The 19,046-nt window shown below is 36.2% G+C and overlaps 1 protein-coding gene across 3 annotated transcripts in view; it reads left to right on the forward strand.

The window, feature by feature from the left end:
- Positions 1 to 15,336, forward strand: part of LOC138702103 (lactosylceramide 4-alpha-galactosyltransferase-like) — a 209,972-nt gene extending 194,636 nt beyond the window's left edge. For 2 of the 3 annotated variants that reach the window (XM_069829674.1, XM_069829675.1), the window contains 3 exons: positions 1,900 to 2,293; positions 8,831 to 9,047; positions 14,339 to 15,336. In XM_069829674.1, the coding sequence (XP_069685775.1) occupies positions 1,900 to 2,293; positions 8,831 to 9,047; positions 14,339 to 14,608 (881 nt within the window). In that variant the 3' untranslated portion in view covers positions 14,609 to 15,336. The remainder of the gene's footprint in view (positions 1 to 1,899; positions 2,294 to 8,830; positions 9,048 to 14,338) is intronic. The other variant, XM_069829673.1, reaches the window with a different exon arrangement.
- The last annotated feature ends 3,710 nt before the right edge of the window (positions 15,337 to 19,046 follow it).

The following is a 19,046-nucleotide window of genomic DNA, read 5'->3' on the forward strand; positions in this document are numbered from 1 at the left end:
GGTGTCACAGTAAAGTCATTCTGTTGCTGTAGTAAAGTAATGTTAATGTAAAGTCATTCTGTTGCTATAGTAAAGTCAGGCAGGTGTTAATTAAAGTAATTCTTTTGCTTAGAAAAGTTAGTCAGGTGCTGTAGTAAGGTAAATCAGATGCTGCTGTAAAACCATTCAGGTGTCACAGTGAAGTCATTCTGTTGCTGTAGTAAAGTGAGGCAGATGTTACTGTAAAGTCATTCTGTTGCTGTAGTAAACTAAGTCAAATGCTACTGTAAAACTATTCAGGTGCTATATTAAAGTCCGTGAGGTGTTACAGTAAAGTTAGCAGATTCTATAGTTGAGTCTTTCTGTTGCTGCAGTAAAATCAGTCAGGTGCTACTATACAACCATTCAGGTTCCATAGTAAAGTAAGTCAGGTATTATTAGCAATCAAGTGCTTTAGTAAAGTCAGCTCTTACAGTAAAGTCAGAATGATTCTTTTGCTGTAACAAGTATCAGGTAGATGTTACAGCAGTCATTCCAGTGCTACAGTAAAATCGGGTACTACAGTGAAGCCAGATACTATAACAAAGTCAGTCGGGTGCTACAGGAAGTGAATCAAGTGCCGTACTGTAGCAAAGTCAGTTAGGTGCTATAGTAATTTCACTCAGTAATTTCAACCAGTTGTGATATACAGAAATTGATAATACATATCATGCAAACTACTTCAAATTACAAACACAGACAATTTATCAGTAGAGCTATATAGATTACTATTCAATTTAAAGCATATACAACTCATCGGCCAAAACTATACAAATATATACAATACAAAGTAGCATACTTTCATTAAGCTATACAAATTTGTGCAATTAATATCCAATTCACTGCGGACTAAAGCAAGGAGATGCACTATCACCTTTACTTTTTAACTTCGCTCTAGAGTATGCTATTAGGAAAGTCCAGGATAACAGAGAGGGTTTGGAATTGAACGGCTTACATCAGCTGCTTGTCTATGCGGATGACGTGAATATGTTAGGAGAAAATCCACAAACGATTAGGGAAAATACGGGAATTTTACTTGAAGCATGTAAAGAAATAGATTTGGAAGTAAATCCCGAAAAGAGAAAGTATATGATTATGTTTCGTGACGAGTATATTGTACGAAATGAAAATATAAAAATTGAAAATTCATCGTTTGAAGAGGTGGAAAAATTCAAATACCTGGGAGGAACAGTAACAAATATAAATGATACTCGGGAGGAAATTAAACACAGAATAAATATGGGAAATGCGTGTTATTATTCGGTTCAGAAGCTTTTGTCATCCAGTCTGCTGTCAAAAAATCTGAAAGTTAGAATTTATAAAACAGTTATATTACCGGTTGTTCTTTATGGTTGTGAAACTTGGACTCTCACTTTGAGAGAGGAACATAGGTTAAGGGTGTTTGAGAATAAGTTGCTTAGGAAAATATTTGGGGCTAAGAGGGATAAAGTTACAGGAGAATGGAGAAAGTTACACAACACAGAACTGCACGCATTGTATTCTTCACCTGACATAATTAGGAACATTAAATCCAGACGTTTGAGATGGGCAGGGCATGTAGCACGTATGGGCGAATCCAGAAGTGCATATATAGTGTTAGTTGGGAGGCCGGAGGGAAAAAGACCTTTGGGGAGGCCGAGACGTAGATGGGAGGATAATATTAAAATGGATTTGAGTGAGATGGGACATGATGGTAGAGACTGGATTGATCTTGCTCAGGATAGGGACGAATGGCGGGCTTATGTGAGGGCGGCAATGAACCTCAGGGTTCCTTAAAAGCCAGTAAGTAAGTAAGTCACATAATTTGAAGGCGGTCGGTGAACTGAAGTCTGTTAGTGTATCAGTTCCTATAAATTGGTTGGTGTTCATCCTGTGTTGCAGGTGAGCCAGTGCACGGGGACTCCAACATCTACTTCGTGGAAGCCTCGTGCCTCGCGAACAAGCCTGGCCGTCAGGCTCTGACCCAGCGCCAGGCATGCTCCGTGGAGTCCGCTGCCAAGATGAACCCCAGCTCCGAGGTGTACCTCGTCCACAGCTGCCCCATCAAGTACGACAAGAGCAAAACCATCAAGCACCTGGTCGCTTACCGGAACGTCAGGTTCTGGAACTTCGATATGAAACATCTTGTGTCTGGCACTCCGCTCGAAAAATGGGATTATGAATCCGCTTTTCGCAATCCAAGTTGGTCGCAGGATCATTCCAGTGACGTCATTCGTTTCCTTCTGCTATGGAAGTACGGGGGCACGTGTCTGGACCTGGATATCGTCGTCATTAAGTAAGTAAATTATAATACATACAACATTTTGCAGACAATGTCTTGCAATATTCCCAATTTCTTAAGAGATTGTAAAAAAAATAATACGTGTGTATAAATGGACAAATGGACTGAGCGAGTTTTGGGATCGCACTTTTCAATTCCCGACAAAAATATTGTAGAAAATTGGTATTTTAGAACGTCTACTGTCACTACTGCTACTACTACTACTACTACTACTACTACTACTAGTACTACTACTACTACTACTAGTACTACTACTACTACCACTACCACTACTACCACTACTACTACTACTACTACCACTACCACTACTACTACCACTACTACCACTACCACTACTACTACTACTAGTACTACTACTACTACCACTACTACCACTACCACTACTACTACTACTACTACCACTACTACTACTACCACTACTACTACTACCACTACTACCACTACCATTACTACTACTACTACCACTACTACTACTACTACTACCACTACCACCACTACCACTACTACTACCACTACTACTACTACTACTACTACTACTACCACTACCACTACTACTACTACTACTACCACTACTACTACTACTACTACTACCACTACCACTACTACCACTACTACCACTACCATTACTACTACTACCACTACCACTACTACCACTACTACTACTACTACCACTACTACTACTACTACCACTACTACTACTACCACTACTACTACTACTACCACTACTACTACTACTACTACCACTACTACTACTACTACTACTACCACCACTACTACTACTACCACTACTACTACTACTACCACTACTACTACTACTACCACTACTACTACTACTACTACCACTACTACCACTACCACTACTACTACTACTACTACTACCACCACTACTACCACTACTACTACTACTACCACTACTACTACTACTACCACTAATACTACTACTACTACCACTACTACTACTACTACCACTACTACTACTACTACTACTACCACTACTACCACTACCACTACTACTACTACCACTACTACTACTACTAACACTACTACCACTACTACTACTACCACTACTACCACTACCACTACTACTACTACCATTACCACTACTACTACTACCACTACTACCACTACCACTACTACTACTAATATTACCACTACTACTACTACTACCACTACTACCACTACTACTACTACTACTACCACTACCACTACCACTACTACTACTACCACTACCACTACCACTACCACTACTACTACTACTACCACTACCACTACTACTACTACCACTACCACTACCACTACCACTACTACTACCACCACTACTACCACCACTACCACCACTACCACCACCACTACTACTACTACTACTACTACTGCTGCTGCTGCTGCTGCTGCCCCCCATTGAGGGTAGCCCTTACGGACTCAGTATATCCTCAAAAAATTATTATACATATGTAAACATAGATATTAAATTAAAAAAAACGGAAACAAAGAAAAGAGCGTGAAACATTACAATTGCTATTAATGTGGCACCATGTGATTAATTAGGATTTGGCAGGATTTTTTAAACACAATTATCACAATGTCAATCCTCAGAGATGTTGGCAGAGCAAACTGCCGTCGAAATTCTTCGAAAAAAGCCGGTATAGTCCCTCGAGCACCTATGAGCAAGCCGAATACCTCAACGTGAATTAATGCATATTTCAGCTTGAAACACTTGACTGTAGGCTCATAGATCGACTTCTTCTCAAGGTGGACCTCGGCTGACTGATGACATCCTACTTCAAAACGTATCGTGGGGTCAACAATGATGCCCTGTTTAGTGTCAGCATTGTACGCTAAAATATCTACTCGTCTCGTTGACCCATTTTCAGCTAGACAGGAGATTTCTTCTTCTACTATCCAGCCCTTATTTCTGCTGCTGCTACTACTACTACTACTAGCAACAATACTATTACCATCGCCACTAAGAATTTCAACACCCTGTACTATGACTACCTACAGTACCTCAACCACTGCTAATAATACCACCAATACTACTATTACAGACACTATAATACTACCTCTACTATGTACTAACTATTAGAATTGGTGCCGGTACTAGCAATACAACCACTACTGCTAACAAATCCACCACTACAACTTATAATACGACTACCACTACTGCTTCCAAAAATACATTATTATGACGTGAGGCGAAAAAACAGCGGATACTGCTAGCGTGGTTTTCGGCGTGCGCGTAACCATTTCTCCGGCACTTCTACAATACTGTTCAATAATTTGGACTTACCATCCTCACAGTTGTTCCTGAAAATGGCCCCCATTTGCCGCCACACACAACTGATATCTTCCGATAAACGACTGAACAACACTCTGAAGTTCCACATCATTGATACCCTCGATTTCTTCCCGTATATATCCTGTTTCTTTAAATCTTTTAGCGAGTCTTCCGATTGTTTCGGCAGAAGGCACAGGTCTGTTTGGAAAATTTATTCGAAATTTACGTCTTGTTTACGCACACGACCTTCTGTCTTTTATGTACGTATACACACCTTCACGCAATGACAATTTGTTGCTAGGCATTACCTAAATACACAATAATCACTAAACTTTAAAAACTAACTTTGTACACTTGAAGAATCAAGACTTTTGTAACGCGGCTTGTGACTACAGCGAATGCTATATGGCGACTGAGGATCTACTAAACCGCGCAAGCAGGCCGACAGTAACCCGCCGTTTTTTCGCCTCACATCATAATACCACCAACCCTAACACTACTAGCAGTAGTAGTATTTATTCCATATTTATAAACCCTATTTTACATATAGTATATTAGGGTTATATTTTAAACTAATCATAACAAATTGAAACTTACAGACTACCATACAATAAATATACACTTGTAAGAGTGTAACATATATAAATTAATTAGATTAATGCCTTCAAATTACAGTCGAAAAACATAGAGAATTTAACATGAATAGCATGTTGCACTTATAGATAATATTATGACACTTCACTAATATACACACATACACACATGCATACATACATACACACATGCATACATACATACATACATACATACACACATGCATGCATACATACATACATACATACACACATGCATACATACATACATACACACATGCATACATACATACATACATACATACATACATACATACATACACACATGCATACATACATACATACATACATACATACATACACACATTCATACATACATACATACATTCACACATACATACACACATGCATACATACATACATACACACATACATACATACATACATACATACATACATACATACATACATACACACATTCATACATACATACATACATTCACACATACATACACACATGCATACATACATACATACACACATGCATACATACATACATACACACATGCATACATACATACATACACACATGCATACATACATACATACATACACACATTCATACATACATACACACATACATACATACATACATACATACATACACACATGCATACATACATACATACACACATGCATACATACATACATACACACATGCATACATACATACACACATGCATGCATACATACATACATACATACATACATACATACATACATACATACATACACACATGCATACATACATACATACACACATGCATACATACATACACACATGCATACATACATACACACATGCATGCATACATACATACATACATACATACACACATTCATACATACATACATACATTCATACATACATACACACATGCATACATACATACATACACACATGCATACATACATACATACACACATGCATACATACATACATACACACATGCATACATACATACACACATGCATACATACATACACACATGCATGCATACATACATACATACATACATACACACATTCATACATACATACATACATACATTCATACATACATACACACATGCATACATACATACATACACACATGCATACATACATACATACACACATGCATACATACATACACACATGCATACATACATACATACATACATTCATACATACACACATGCATACATACATACATACATACACACATGCATACATACATACATACATACACACATGCATACATACATACATACATACATTCATACATACACACATGCATACATACATACATACATACACACATGCATACATACATACATACATACACACATGCATACATACATACATACATACATACACACATGCATACATACATACATACATACATACATACATACATACATACATACACACATGCATACATACATACATTCATACATTCATACATACATACATACATACACACATGCATGCATACATACATACATACATACATACATACATACATACACACACGCATGCATACATACATACATACATACATACATACATACATACATACACACACGCATGCATACATACATACATACATACATACATACATACATACACGCATGCATACATACATACATACATACACACACGCATGCATACATACATACATACATACACACACGCATGCATACATACATACATACATACACACACGCATGCATACATACATACATACATACACGCATGCATACATACATACATACATACACACACGCATGCATACATACATACATACATACATACACACACGCATGCATACATACATACATACACGCATGCATACATACATACATACATACATACACACACGCATGCATACATACATACATACATACATACACACACGCATGCATACATACATACATACATACACACACGCATGCATACATACATACATACACACACGCATGCATACATACATACATACATACATACATACATGCATACTTACGTATGTAGAGACATAACATATAGATACATACGGTGAATAAACATTAATTTGATTGAAGGCTTGAAATTATAATCGAAATACCTAGAGAATTTAACATGAATAGACATGTTGAACTTGTAGATCATATTAAGACATTTCGCAAAAATATGTACATTTGTAGACATGTATAACAACATGTAGACATATATTTATAAATATACACATGTATACATACATACATACATACACTCACACACAGATACATATATATATATTATATATGTATATATATATATATATATACTTACTTACTTACATTTACTTACAAATGGCTTTTAAGGAACCCGAAGGTTCATTGCCGCCCTCACATAAGCCCGCCAGCGGTCCCTATCCTGAGCAAGATTAATCCAGTCTCTATCATCATATCCCACCTCCCTCAAATCCATTTTAATATTATCCTCCCACTTACGTCTCGGCCTCCCTAAAGGTCTTTTTCCCTCCGGTCTCCCAACTAACACTCTATATGTATATATATATATATATATATATATATATATATATATATATATATACACAGCAAGATGTACGTCAGTAACAGATAATTGGAAAGGATGAACAATATTAAATACCTTGGACATTCATTATCACTTACACATGACTTTGATATACAAAATAAATTTACCAAATTTATAAAAACAGAATGCATAATAGATACAATTTTAAAACCATAATTTATTTAGAGTTATACACGAATCGCAGTTAAAAAAAAAGGAACTCTTGCCCGACAGTTTTAATCGCTGCCGAGATTGACTTCATGAGACACAAAATGGAACCGCGAGAGAAATAATGATATCCTGAAATAACTAAAAGTCGAATCAATATTACAATATATTAACCATTTCAAAAGGATGGATAGAACACTGATACCGAAACAAATCCTGCAGTACGCTCCTCGTGAAAGAAAATTTGTTGGTCGCCCTGCTAAGAGTTGGACTGACGTGAGACCTTAACAGACCATCTAGTCTAATACATGTTTCGGATTATCATGATGATAAAGATGAAATTATAACCTTGAATATATAAGATGTATGAATTTGACGAAACGTTTGTAGCAACAGTGCTTTTGAAAAACAGTGCATATTGGTTACTCATAGGTTATTTTACAGTTTAGAGCATGGACAGTAAGGTATTGTCTTTGCATGTAAAATATAGGACATTCAAACAGTAGATGTTCAACCGACTGAATATCTCCACACGAGCACATCGATTCTTCTCCGGTCTTAATTTTGAATCGTTCAAAATAAGCTCCAAATTTACCATGACCTGATATAAATTGTGTACTAATAAAGTTTGGAGAGTAAATTTTGCATTTCAGTCGATCATATACCTGAGGAAAAAATAGGTTTTTGGTGACTGAACCTTTATCACTTGCCTCTACCACCAATACCATCACCACTGCCAACTACTACAACTATCATTGTTATCGCCAATGTCACACACAATACTACCGTATACGTAACTCATCATTTCACATAACTTCCCAAAAGGAATTCTGTTAGAAACACGCATAAATGCCTCGTCTTAAGAAGCAGCAATAAGTGCCGCTTTCTGCTGCTCAGATCAATGGAGATCCTGGAGCCGAACTTCGTGTGCGAAGACTGGAACGACCTGCTGAGCTCCAATGTGTTGCGGGTGGACTACCAGCGCGTGGGCCAGCTCATCTCCAATCTCCTCATTCTCAACATCGCGACGGACCTCCGAGAGAACGTCGTTCTGAGCCGAAATGGTTCCGAACTCGTGACTAGCACCTTCAAGGACACGTGCGGCGTGGACAGGGTGAGTGCTGCCTCTGTTTTTGAAACTTTTAAACCACGAGTTTTCGCTAGTTTCGTACTAACGTGACGTAGCATAATTTCTTACCTATGAGGACATATTCCTAACTCTTATGATGGAAGGTTAATTATCGTGGAAGTTCGTCACTTTGCCGCTTTTTGGACCGGAGCGTTGCTGTGTTGCAATGGAAAACTAGTTATGGTATTGCCAATCTACTAATATGTTGTTGTTTTCTAATGCCAGGCGTTTGACAATGAAGTCATCTCACCTCTTGCACTCCAATATTTTTCAAAGATATTATCATGACCAGCCACTGAAGCACAGATTTTGAGGTGTTCCGAATACATTTCTTGGTTTGAGTTGCACAATGGGCAGTTAGGGGACTGATATATTCCAATTCTATGCAGGTGTTTGGCCAAACAATCATGGCCTGTTGCCAATCTAAATGCAGCTACAGACGATTTTCGTGGTAAATCGGGAATTAACTGTGGATTATGATGCAGAGAGTTCCATTTTTTCCCTTGAGATTGTGTTATCAAATTTTGTTTGTTGAAGTCTAAGTATGTAGATTTAATAAATCTCTTCACAGAGTAATACGTAGATTTAGTAACAGGTCTGTAAGTAGCAGTGCTGCCCTTCTTTGCTAAAGCATCCGCATTCTCGTTTCCCAGGATTCCACAATGGGATGGTATACATTGGAATACAATTCTTTTATTGAGTGATATTAATTGAGAGAGCATTTTAGTTATTTCTGCTGTTTGAGATGAAGGTGTGTGTTTAGAGACTATTGATAGAATAGCTGCTTTGGAGTCTGAATCTACCAATATTAAACAGATATTAAGAGTACTCATTATTTACAGAATTTACCGATTACATTGGTAGGCCTGTTATTAATTAAATATGAAATCGTGTTTCTATATATTCGAATTAGAATCTAAGTTGGAGACAAAGTAGTCATAAGCCACTTTTGTTCAGCTGGTCAGTGATTAGATGTTGGGGATCCTGTTATATTTTACTATTGATGTGAAGAGATCGGGTAGCAGAGGAAATGTGTTGTCAATTGTTTTCAGTTTAATATTCAACCATTATGTTCATACGCATATGTTAAAATAAAAACGATATTATGTGGTGCGTGTATTGCTTAAACGTTTCATTTTAAGTGATAAATCATTACTCACTCTTAGTTTGGGGAATAATATGAAAAAAAAAAAGTGAATGGACGCCTTCTAATACCTATCGGAGCGTGTAACATGAGATGTAGTTCCAGTTTTTGGCGCCAGTGGGAATAACATTCGCTTACAATTAGAGTAATTTTTCGACAGTAGACATTGAATTGGAGATATTCTAATCTGTTTGTCTGTGATTATTAGTAAGAGTCGTGACAAACGAAATATACATTTCGACTGGTTGGAGCCAGAAACCATTACATACCTTAAACACACAAAATAATATATTGCTTCCTTTCTCATTAACGATACATTATAATGAAATATTTGTCTTATTGGGCAGGTCTTGACTCAGATCCTGGTGTTATTACCGTAGTAAGCTGTGGTAACTATGGCAACAGAAGCCTTTGCTTCAGAAAAACAACTGCCTGCGGATCGCATGTTATACTACACTGTCTGCTCTATCAGCGCTTATGTGCGAATAATGAAAATAGCAATATGCGTTACAAGAGCGGTATGTTGATGTTTTCATGTTCGAGGAAAAGATTGAAAAAGCGAAACGTAGTTGAGCTTTCGAGAACATGAAAACAAACATACCGCCCATGTATCGTACATTATTTTGTGCGAAGATCGTTTATTACATACCTGAAAGACGAATTTATAATTAGTTGCAATGAAATCTCCATCTTGGTTTCTGTTCAATGACGGCAAATTTGCTTGGTTTCCGCACAAAACCAATCCGCGGAAAGTCTAAAATTCCGCATTCAGTATTCCCAACCTAACACACATAACAATTTCCCTCTTCTTACCGCTTAAGTGACATATTGATTTTACTGCTTTAGGCTTTTAACATATTATTTTTAGAGACGTTTAACATAGTAGTAATTATAAATTGGAAACTTACCACTGCAATTTCACCTAAATTGCACTGTTAATTATTGTTTTCAAATATTTGCAAAAATTAAGTAAAGTCTACAACTCCACTAAAGTTACTGCATTCGTGATGCATGTAACATTAAGGAAGCCGTTTGTTTTAAGTTCGCATTTATAGACTGGGGGGAAAAAAGACAGACGTATATCACGGCCTGCTGGAGTATAGTAAGCGCAGAAAACATTTTAAAGCAACAATGTTGAAGATAGATATTTTTGTTTTGCAAATTTTCAGTCATTGAACAGAAACCAAGATGGAGATTTCATTGCAGCTAATTAGAAATTCCTCTTTCATGTATGTAATAAACGATTTTCGCACAAAATAATGTACGATACACGAGCGGTATGTTTTCTTTCAATTCCCGGAAATTAAAAAAGCTCAACTACGTTTCGCTTTTTCAAACTTTTCCTCGAGCATGAAAACTTCAATATACCGCTCTTGTAATGCATATTACTATTTCGTAAGCACGATGATGCGCATTCCACGAACACAGACAAAGCTGCTCTTTTAGTAGCTTAGGATATTGTTCAGTGAGGTGTCCGTATACTGTAATTTTCCCAAAATTTCAACACGTTCAAATATATTTACAAAGAAATATATGCTTCCTCTAACAGCGAACAGATTATTGGAAATCACGGTCCCAATTAATGACAATATGGTGATAACTTCCTGCTTGTAAAATAGCAATTTCTTCCATTCCATGGAAATGTTATACGACCACTGGCCAACTGTTTTATTAAGTTCAGTATTGCCTGAAGAATAGCTGAGCAGGAATGGTTCTGGAGAATAGCTTCACTTTACATATTCTGGAGAATAGCTGGATGGGAAGAGTTCTGGAGAATAACTGATTAGTATGGTTCTGGAGAATAACTGATTAGTATGGTTCTGGAGAATAACTGATTAGTATGGTTCTGGAGAATAACTGATTAGAATGGTTTTGGAGAATAGCTGATTAGACTGGTTCTGGAGAATAGCTTCACTTTACATATTCTGGAAAATAGCTGGATGGGAAGGGTTCTGGAGAATAACTGATTAGTATGGTTCTGGAGAATAACTGATTAATATGGTTCTGGAGAATAACTGATTAGTATGGTTCTGGAGAATAACTGATTAGAATGGTTTTGGAGAATAGCTGATTAGACTGGTTCTGGAGAATAGTTTCACTTTACATATTCTGGAGAATAGCTGGATGGGAAGGGTTCTGGAGAATAACTGATTAGTATGGTTCTGGAGAATAACTGATTAGTATGGTTCTGGAGAATAACTGATTAGTATGGTTCTGGAGAATAACTGATTAGAATGGTTTTGGAGAATAGCTGATTAGACTGGTTCTGGAGAATAGCTTCACTTTACATATTCTGGAGAATAGCTGGATGGGAAGGGTTCTGGAGAATAACTGATTAGTATGGTTCTGGAGAATAACTGATTAATATGGTTCTGGAGAATAACTGATTAGTATGGTTCTGGAGAATAACTGATTAGAATGGTTTTGGAGAATAGCTGATTAGACTGGTTCTGGAGAATAGTTTCACTTTACATATTCTGGAGAATAGCTGGATGGGAAGGGTTCTGGAGAATAACTGATTAGTATGGTTCTGGAGAATAACTGATTAGTATGGTTCTGGAGAATAACTGATTAGTATGGTTCTGGAGAATAACTGATTAATATGGTTCTGGAGAATAACTGATTAGTATGGTTCTGGAGAATAACTGATTAGTATGGTTCTGGAGAATAACTGATTAATATGGTTCTGGAGAATAACTGATTAGTATGGTTCTGGAGAATAACTGATTAGTATGGTTCTGGAGAATAACTGATTAGACTGGTTCTGGACAATAGCTTCACTTTACATATTCTGGAGAATAGCTGGATGGGAAGGGTTCTGGAGAATAACTGATTAGTATGGTTCTGGAGAATAACTGATTAGTATGGTTTTGGAGAATAGCTGATTAGACTGGTTCTGGAGAATAGTTTCACTTTACATATTCTGGAGAATAGCTGGATGGGAAGGGTTCTGGAGAATAACTGATTAGTATGGTTCTGGAGAATAACTGATTAGTATGGTTCTGGAGAATAACTAATTAGAATGGTTTTGGAGAATAGCTGATTAGACTGGTTCTGGAGAATAGCTTCACTTTAAAAATTCTGGAGAATAGCTGGACTTGAATAGTTCTGGATCATAACTGAGTAGAATGGTTCTGAAGAATAACTGATTAGAATGGTTCTGGAGAATAGCCGGAATGGAATGGTTCTGGAGAATAGCTTCACTTTAAAAATTCGGAGAATAGCTGGACTGGAATGGTTCTGGAGCATAACTGAGTAGAATGGTTCTGGAGAATAACTGAGTAGACTGATTCTGGAGAATAGCCGGAATGGAATGGTTATGGAGAATAAGTGTTTAGAATGGCTCTGGAGAATAACTGATTAGAATGTTTTGGAGCATAGCTGATTAGACTGGTTCTGGAGAATAAGTTCACTTTACATATTCTGGAGAATAATTGAACTGGAATAGTTCTGGAGTATAACTGATTAGACTGGTTCTGGAGAATAACTTCACTTTACATATTCTGGAGAATAATTGAACTGGAATAGTTCTGGAGTATAACTGATTAGACTGGTTCTGGAGAATAACTTCACTTTACATATTCTGGAGAATAGCTGGACTTCACATAACCTGGAGAATATTTGAACTGTAATAGTCCTGGAGAATAGCTGAACTGCACATTTTATGGAGAATACTTGGAATGAAATAGTTCTGGAGTGTAACTGAACTGGACTGGTTCTGGAGAATAACTGAGTTGGACTTGTCTTGGAGAATAGCTAAACTGCCCCTGGAGGAAAGCAGAAGCGGATTAGTGAAGAATATCCGGATTGGACTGGTCCTGAAGAACAACTCGTGGTAATGTACTCTATCTGAAAAAGAGATTTCCTTTTTCTTTGCATCGTTTCAGCATGGAGTTCGGAACTGAATGTTCTATATCTGTGACACTCTTCAAAAACCCGAAAATGTTACAATATGGTGATAACGATTATGATGATGATTATGGTGGTGATAATGATTATGAAACGAAATAAGAGTGACAGGTGGAGCTGGGGACTATGATCACTGTACCATCCAAAATTTTAAAGGATTCCCTAGTTGTCGAACTCTGGTTCCTTTGGTGAAATTAACTGAGCTGCAGTGGGTTTTGCGCAGGTATCCCTGATGACTCCAGACGCGTGCCTGGGGGTGGTGATCCACTCCAGGAAGCTTTTCTTCCCGGTGCCGCCCTGGAGATGGGATCGGTTCTTTAACACGTCGGAGACGAACTCCGTCATGTGGGGCGTCAAGGACAGCTTCGGCGTCAAGATGTGGGGCAGACAGAGCCACGCGGGCAAAGTGAAGACGGCGACCAGACAGGCGTACGGCTTGCTGGCCGAGAAATTCTGCCCCCGCATCTACAGTCATTCTGGACCAACCTTTTAGCACTGATATGATGCCTACTGGATATGGACGTTTACAGTTTCAAGACGAGTGTTCATTAAGTCTGGAAACATAGGTGGACCCCATTGTACATGGCATCGTAGAAAACAATGTTGAAGTATTTAGACAAATGTAGTTTAAATTTGTTTCCACTGTTGGTGATGAAATTATTTCACAGTGTTTCGAGGATTATTTCTACCTTCGTCTACAGAAAAGAAAGGAACAAGCGGGGTTATGAACTCATTAAAAAAAAAGTCTCTAAAAGCACTTTGAAAAGTCTCCATTTCAAACTAATATCCCTAAAGTTTTACAAGTTATCATTGTCAATTTTGGAATGATTCTCCGTGCTCCGACAACCAAAATTTAATTTCTACATAATGAATTTCACACTGGAATTTGGTATAGTGATTCTAGATTAATAAACAATTTTTATAATCTAAAAAAATGTAATGGTAAGAGCAATTATTATTATTGAATTGTGAGAGTGCAATTTGTGCAATGAAAATTATTTTCTCTGATATCTTATACAATTTTGAATATTTTTAATGCTCTCTTTTGTGCTTTATTCATAATGAGTGTATTAACAAATCCTTCTATTACCAGTTCAATATATGACTTAAATAAGAAAATTTTTTGCGTTTTTTGTCATGAATTTTGTAAAAGTTATTATTTTTCACATAAACAAGTGTTAATCAATAAATAACTTGAAATGATAAAACAGTGCAAAAGACAGAGTTGTTTCCCTGTATGAAATACACTTGCATGCAAAATTTTATAAATTTTTTTATGCTCGACCATGCCGAAATGTAGTAATTATACACCTGGTAGCAGACCTTTAATGCATGTCATTAAAGTACACCTACTCATTAAAGGTCAGGTCTTTCAGCCAATGACGACTCAGGTTACAACTGTTCAGCCAATGGCAGGTCAGCTTTCTACCGTTATAAAACCGCAAGTATCGATTATTCTCGGATATGCAATCGAAAGAGAATTAGCGAAAAGTCACGCAGGCTGGAAATCCAATACTATCGCAGAAGGTTATGTTCTGTTACTATAATAATTAGCGTTAATTGTAAATAATATTCAAATAAATTCAATTTTTCATCTCGTTTTTCAATGTCGAATTCAATAATCAAGGTTATATCAAGTTTAACGGGATTACATCAAGGTCAACGATATTATTGTTCCTCGGAAAAAATCAATACTTTCGCGTCTGCGCACATCTCACAATTCACGACCTAGAACAAGGTCACTTCCGATCTTATCAGATACAAATAAAATGTATACATCTGAATAATTTCAAGTTAAAAATATGGTCGAGCATAAAAAGTCGTATGAAACTCGCCTATAACGGTAATTAAGAAGCTCGTATGAAAATTATGAAACTCGCTTGCGCTCGTTTCATAAACATCCATACTCGCTTCTTAATTACTATCATTATAGGCTCGTTGCATAATGTACTATTCCATTCTTGGTGATGTAATGATTTCACAGTGTTTCAAGGATTAGTTCTACCTTCGTCTACAAAAAAAGAAAGGAACAAGCAGGGTTATGAACTCATTCAAAAAAGTATCTAAAAGCACCTTGAAAAGTCTCTACTATCCCCAAAATTTTACAAGTTACCAATGTCAATTTTGTAATGGTTCCCCATGCTCCAATCAAAATTTAATTTCTACGGGCCATATTCATAGACATTCTTAGCGCGGGCTTCCGGTGGATGATCAGCGAACTAACGTTTTTCGTATTCATGAACCAGTGTTAGCGATATATGATATGAATCCTGTACAAGTAATCAGTCGATAGCCGAGGCTAGTTTAGCACGCTCGTAGCGCGGGCTAGCGAAATGTCCATGCATAGCATCCTACATAATGAATTTCACACTAGATTAATTAATAAACAATTTTTAGAATCTAAAAAAATGTAACAGTAAGAGTAATTTTATTATTCAATTGTGAAAGTGCAATTTGTTCAATAAAAATTTTCTCTGATATCTTGTAAAATTTTTTATATTTTTAATGCTCTCTTGTGTGCTTCATTCATAATAAGTGTACTAACAAATCCTGCTATTATCGGTTCAATATAATGTATGTATTCATACTGCAAATGGGTAAATACCATGTGGCAATGGTAAGTAATTACACTCAATAATGACAATTAATAATAATAATAATAATAATAATAATAATAATAATAATTAATACAAATAATAAATAATAATAATGATAATAATAGTATAATAAAATTAACAAGAAACATCCTAAATTAAATGAAGCACGATCACTTAAAATAACATTTAAAGTAAATCTAATTTGTATCTTAACCCTAAGTTTGAACTAAAACTCACGAGTATGATATGTTCATACCTGCACAAGTACCTTTCAGCACTACACTCATTTCGCTGTCAACTCACTCACTGCACTGGAACTACGACACATTTCACTGATACTATCCTGATTTCACTAACACTTCAAAAATATTTCACTGTTCAAATATTTTGCTCTACCACTATAAACTTCACTGACACAAACACACTTCTTCACTGATACAACACTTCAAATAACAAAACATCAATTACACCCTTTAAATAGTGTGCATAATATACTACCGTCTATTAGTAAAGTCCTTAAATCTATTTTAAATACATTTTTGGTTATTGGTATTATGATTTAAATAAGAAAATTTTTTGTGTTTTTGTCATGAATTGTAAAAGTTGCTATTTTTTACATAAAGAAGTATTAATAAATAACTTGAAATGATAAGACAGTGTAAAAGACAGAGTTTGTTTCCCTGTATAAAATACACTTATTTGCAAAATTTCATACATTTTTGTAAAATATTATGGAAGTTATGAGGGAAACAGATTTGGAAAATTGAAGTTACGAGAAATGAGAGACAAATCTATCGAAGATAAGTCCTGTTCATATTTAAATAGCCAAGTTAATTGACACATTCTCACATTTCACTTCATAACTCGAAAAGTATTAGAGATATTTAAATATTTTTTCCACTAAACTATTGAAGAAAGTCCAGCAAAAAGAAAAAAAAAAATTTTTTTTACTTCCGAAGGTGTATACGCCCCCTTAATGCAATAATAAGTTGCTTACCCGCGTATTCTGTAACTTATTATCACGTCTAAATTATTTATTTCCCTTCTTAATTAGTTTAATTTGATTCAGTGGAGTATATCCCCTAAATGCACTCCGGGTACATTCCAGCCTGGAAAAGATCATAATAGAGTTCTTTGAAGGAAACATACCTCAAGAATACAACTTAGCCATTATTGAAAACATGTCACAAACGGGGATACTTTAAAAAATAAAAAGACAAACGAAAGAAGAAACTGTTTCAACTGACGAAATATTTAATGCTATTGGAGCACGTCTTGAAACTTTACTCCGTGAAACATTAATGTGTTTAGCCCATCAATGTCTGCTGGGAGAACAAACAAGCCTCTTCATCTGGAGGACTGTCAGGGGTATCGATTGCGAACCTACAGCAAATTTTGTAAGCTTATTTATTCAGTCTGTACACGAGTCTACTCTTGAACCTGAAGTTCCTTGCAAGGGACACGTGGCTCCATCTTATTTATTTTATTTATTTATTTATTTATTTATTCATCGATCTATCTATCTATCTATCTATCTATCTATCTATCTATCTATCTATCTATCTATCTATCTATCTATCTATCTATCTATCTATCTATCTATCTGTCTGTCTGTCTGTCTGTCTGTCTGTCTGTCTGTCTGTCTGTCTGTCTGTCTGTCTGTCTGTCTGTCTGTCTGTCTGTCTGTCTGTCTGTCTGTCTGTCTGTCTGTCTGTCTGTCTGTCTGTCTGTCTGTCTAGCTACCTACCTACCTACCTACCTACCTACCTACCTACCTACCTATCCATCCATCCATATATTTATTTATTTATTTATTTATTTATTTATTTATTTATTTAACCTGGTAGAGATAAGGCCATCAGACCTTCTCTTCCCCTCTACCAGGGGATTACAACTACAATATTAAGAATACAATTACAATTATAATTACAATTAATATTAAATTTACAAATACAATAAAAATCAAAGTACTAAAAGATTAACTGATTAATAAAAGCTAGACAGTTTATTGTAAAAGTAAAGAAGAGAGAAACATTTCTTTTATTGATTAAGTAAAAATTAAACCTACTCTACGCAGTAAGAAAATGCTTAATAAGTTTGCTTTTGAACGCTACTAAATTCCGACAGTCTCTGATGGCACTGGGTAGGGTATTCCACAAGCGCGAGAGCGAGATTGTGTATGATGATGAATACGATGATGTCTTATGTGTTGGTATGGCTAGTATGCGGCTATTTTGCGTGCGTGTGAAGAGATTATGATATGATGACAGGTAACTGAAACGGGAGGCAAGGTAGGTAGGTGTAGAGGTGTGAAGGACTTGGAAAAGGAGAACA

The sequence above is a fragment of the Periplaneta americana genome, chromosome 6 (genome assembly GCF_040183065.1).
Source record: "Periplaneta americana isolate PAMFEO1 chromosome 6, P.americana_PAMFEO1_priV1, whole genome shotgun sequence".
NCBI lineage: Eukaryota > Metazoa > Arthropoda > Insecta > Blattodea > Blattidae > Periplaneta > Periplaneta americana.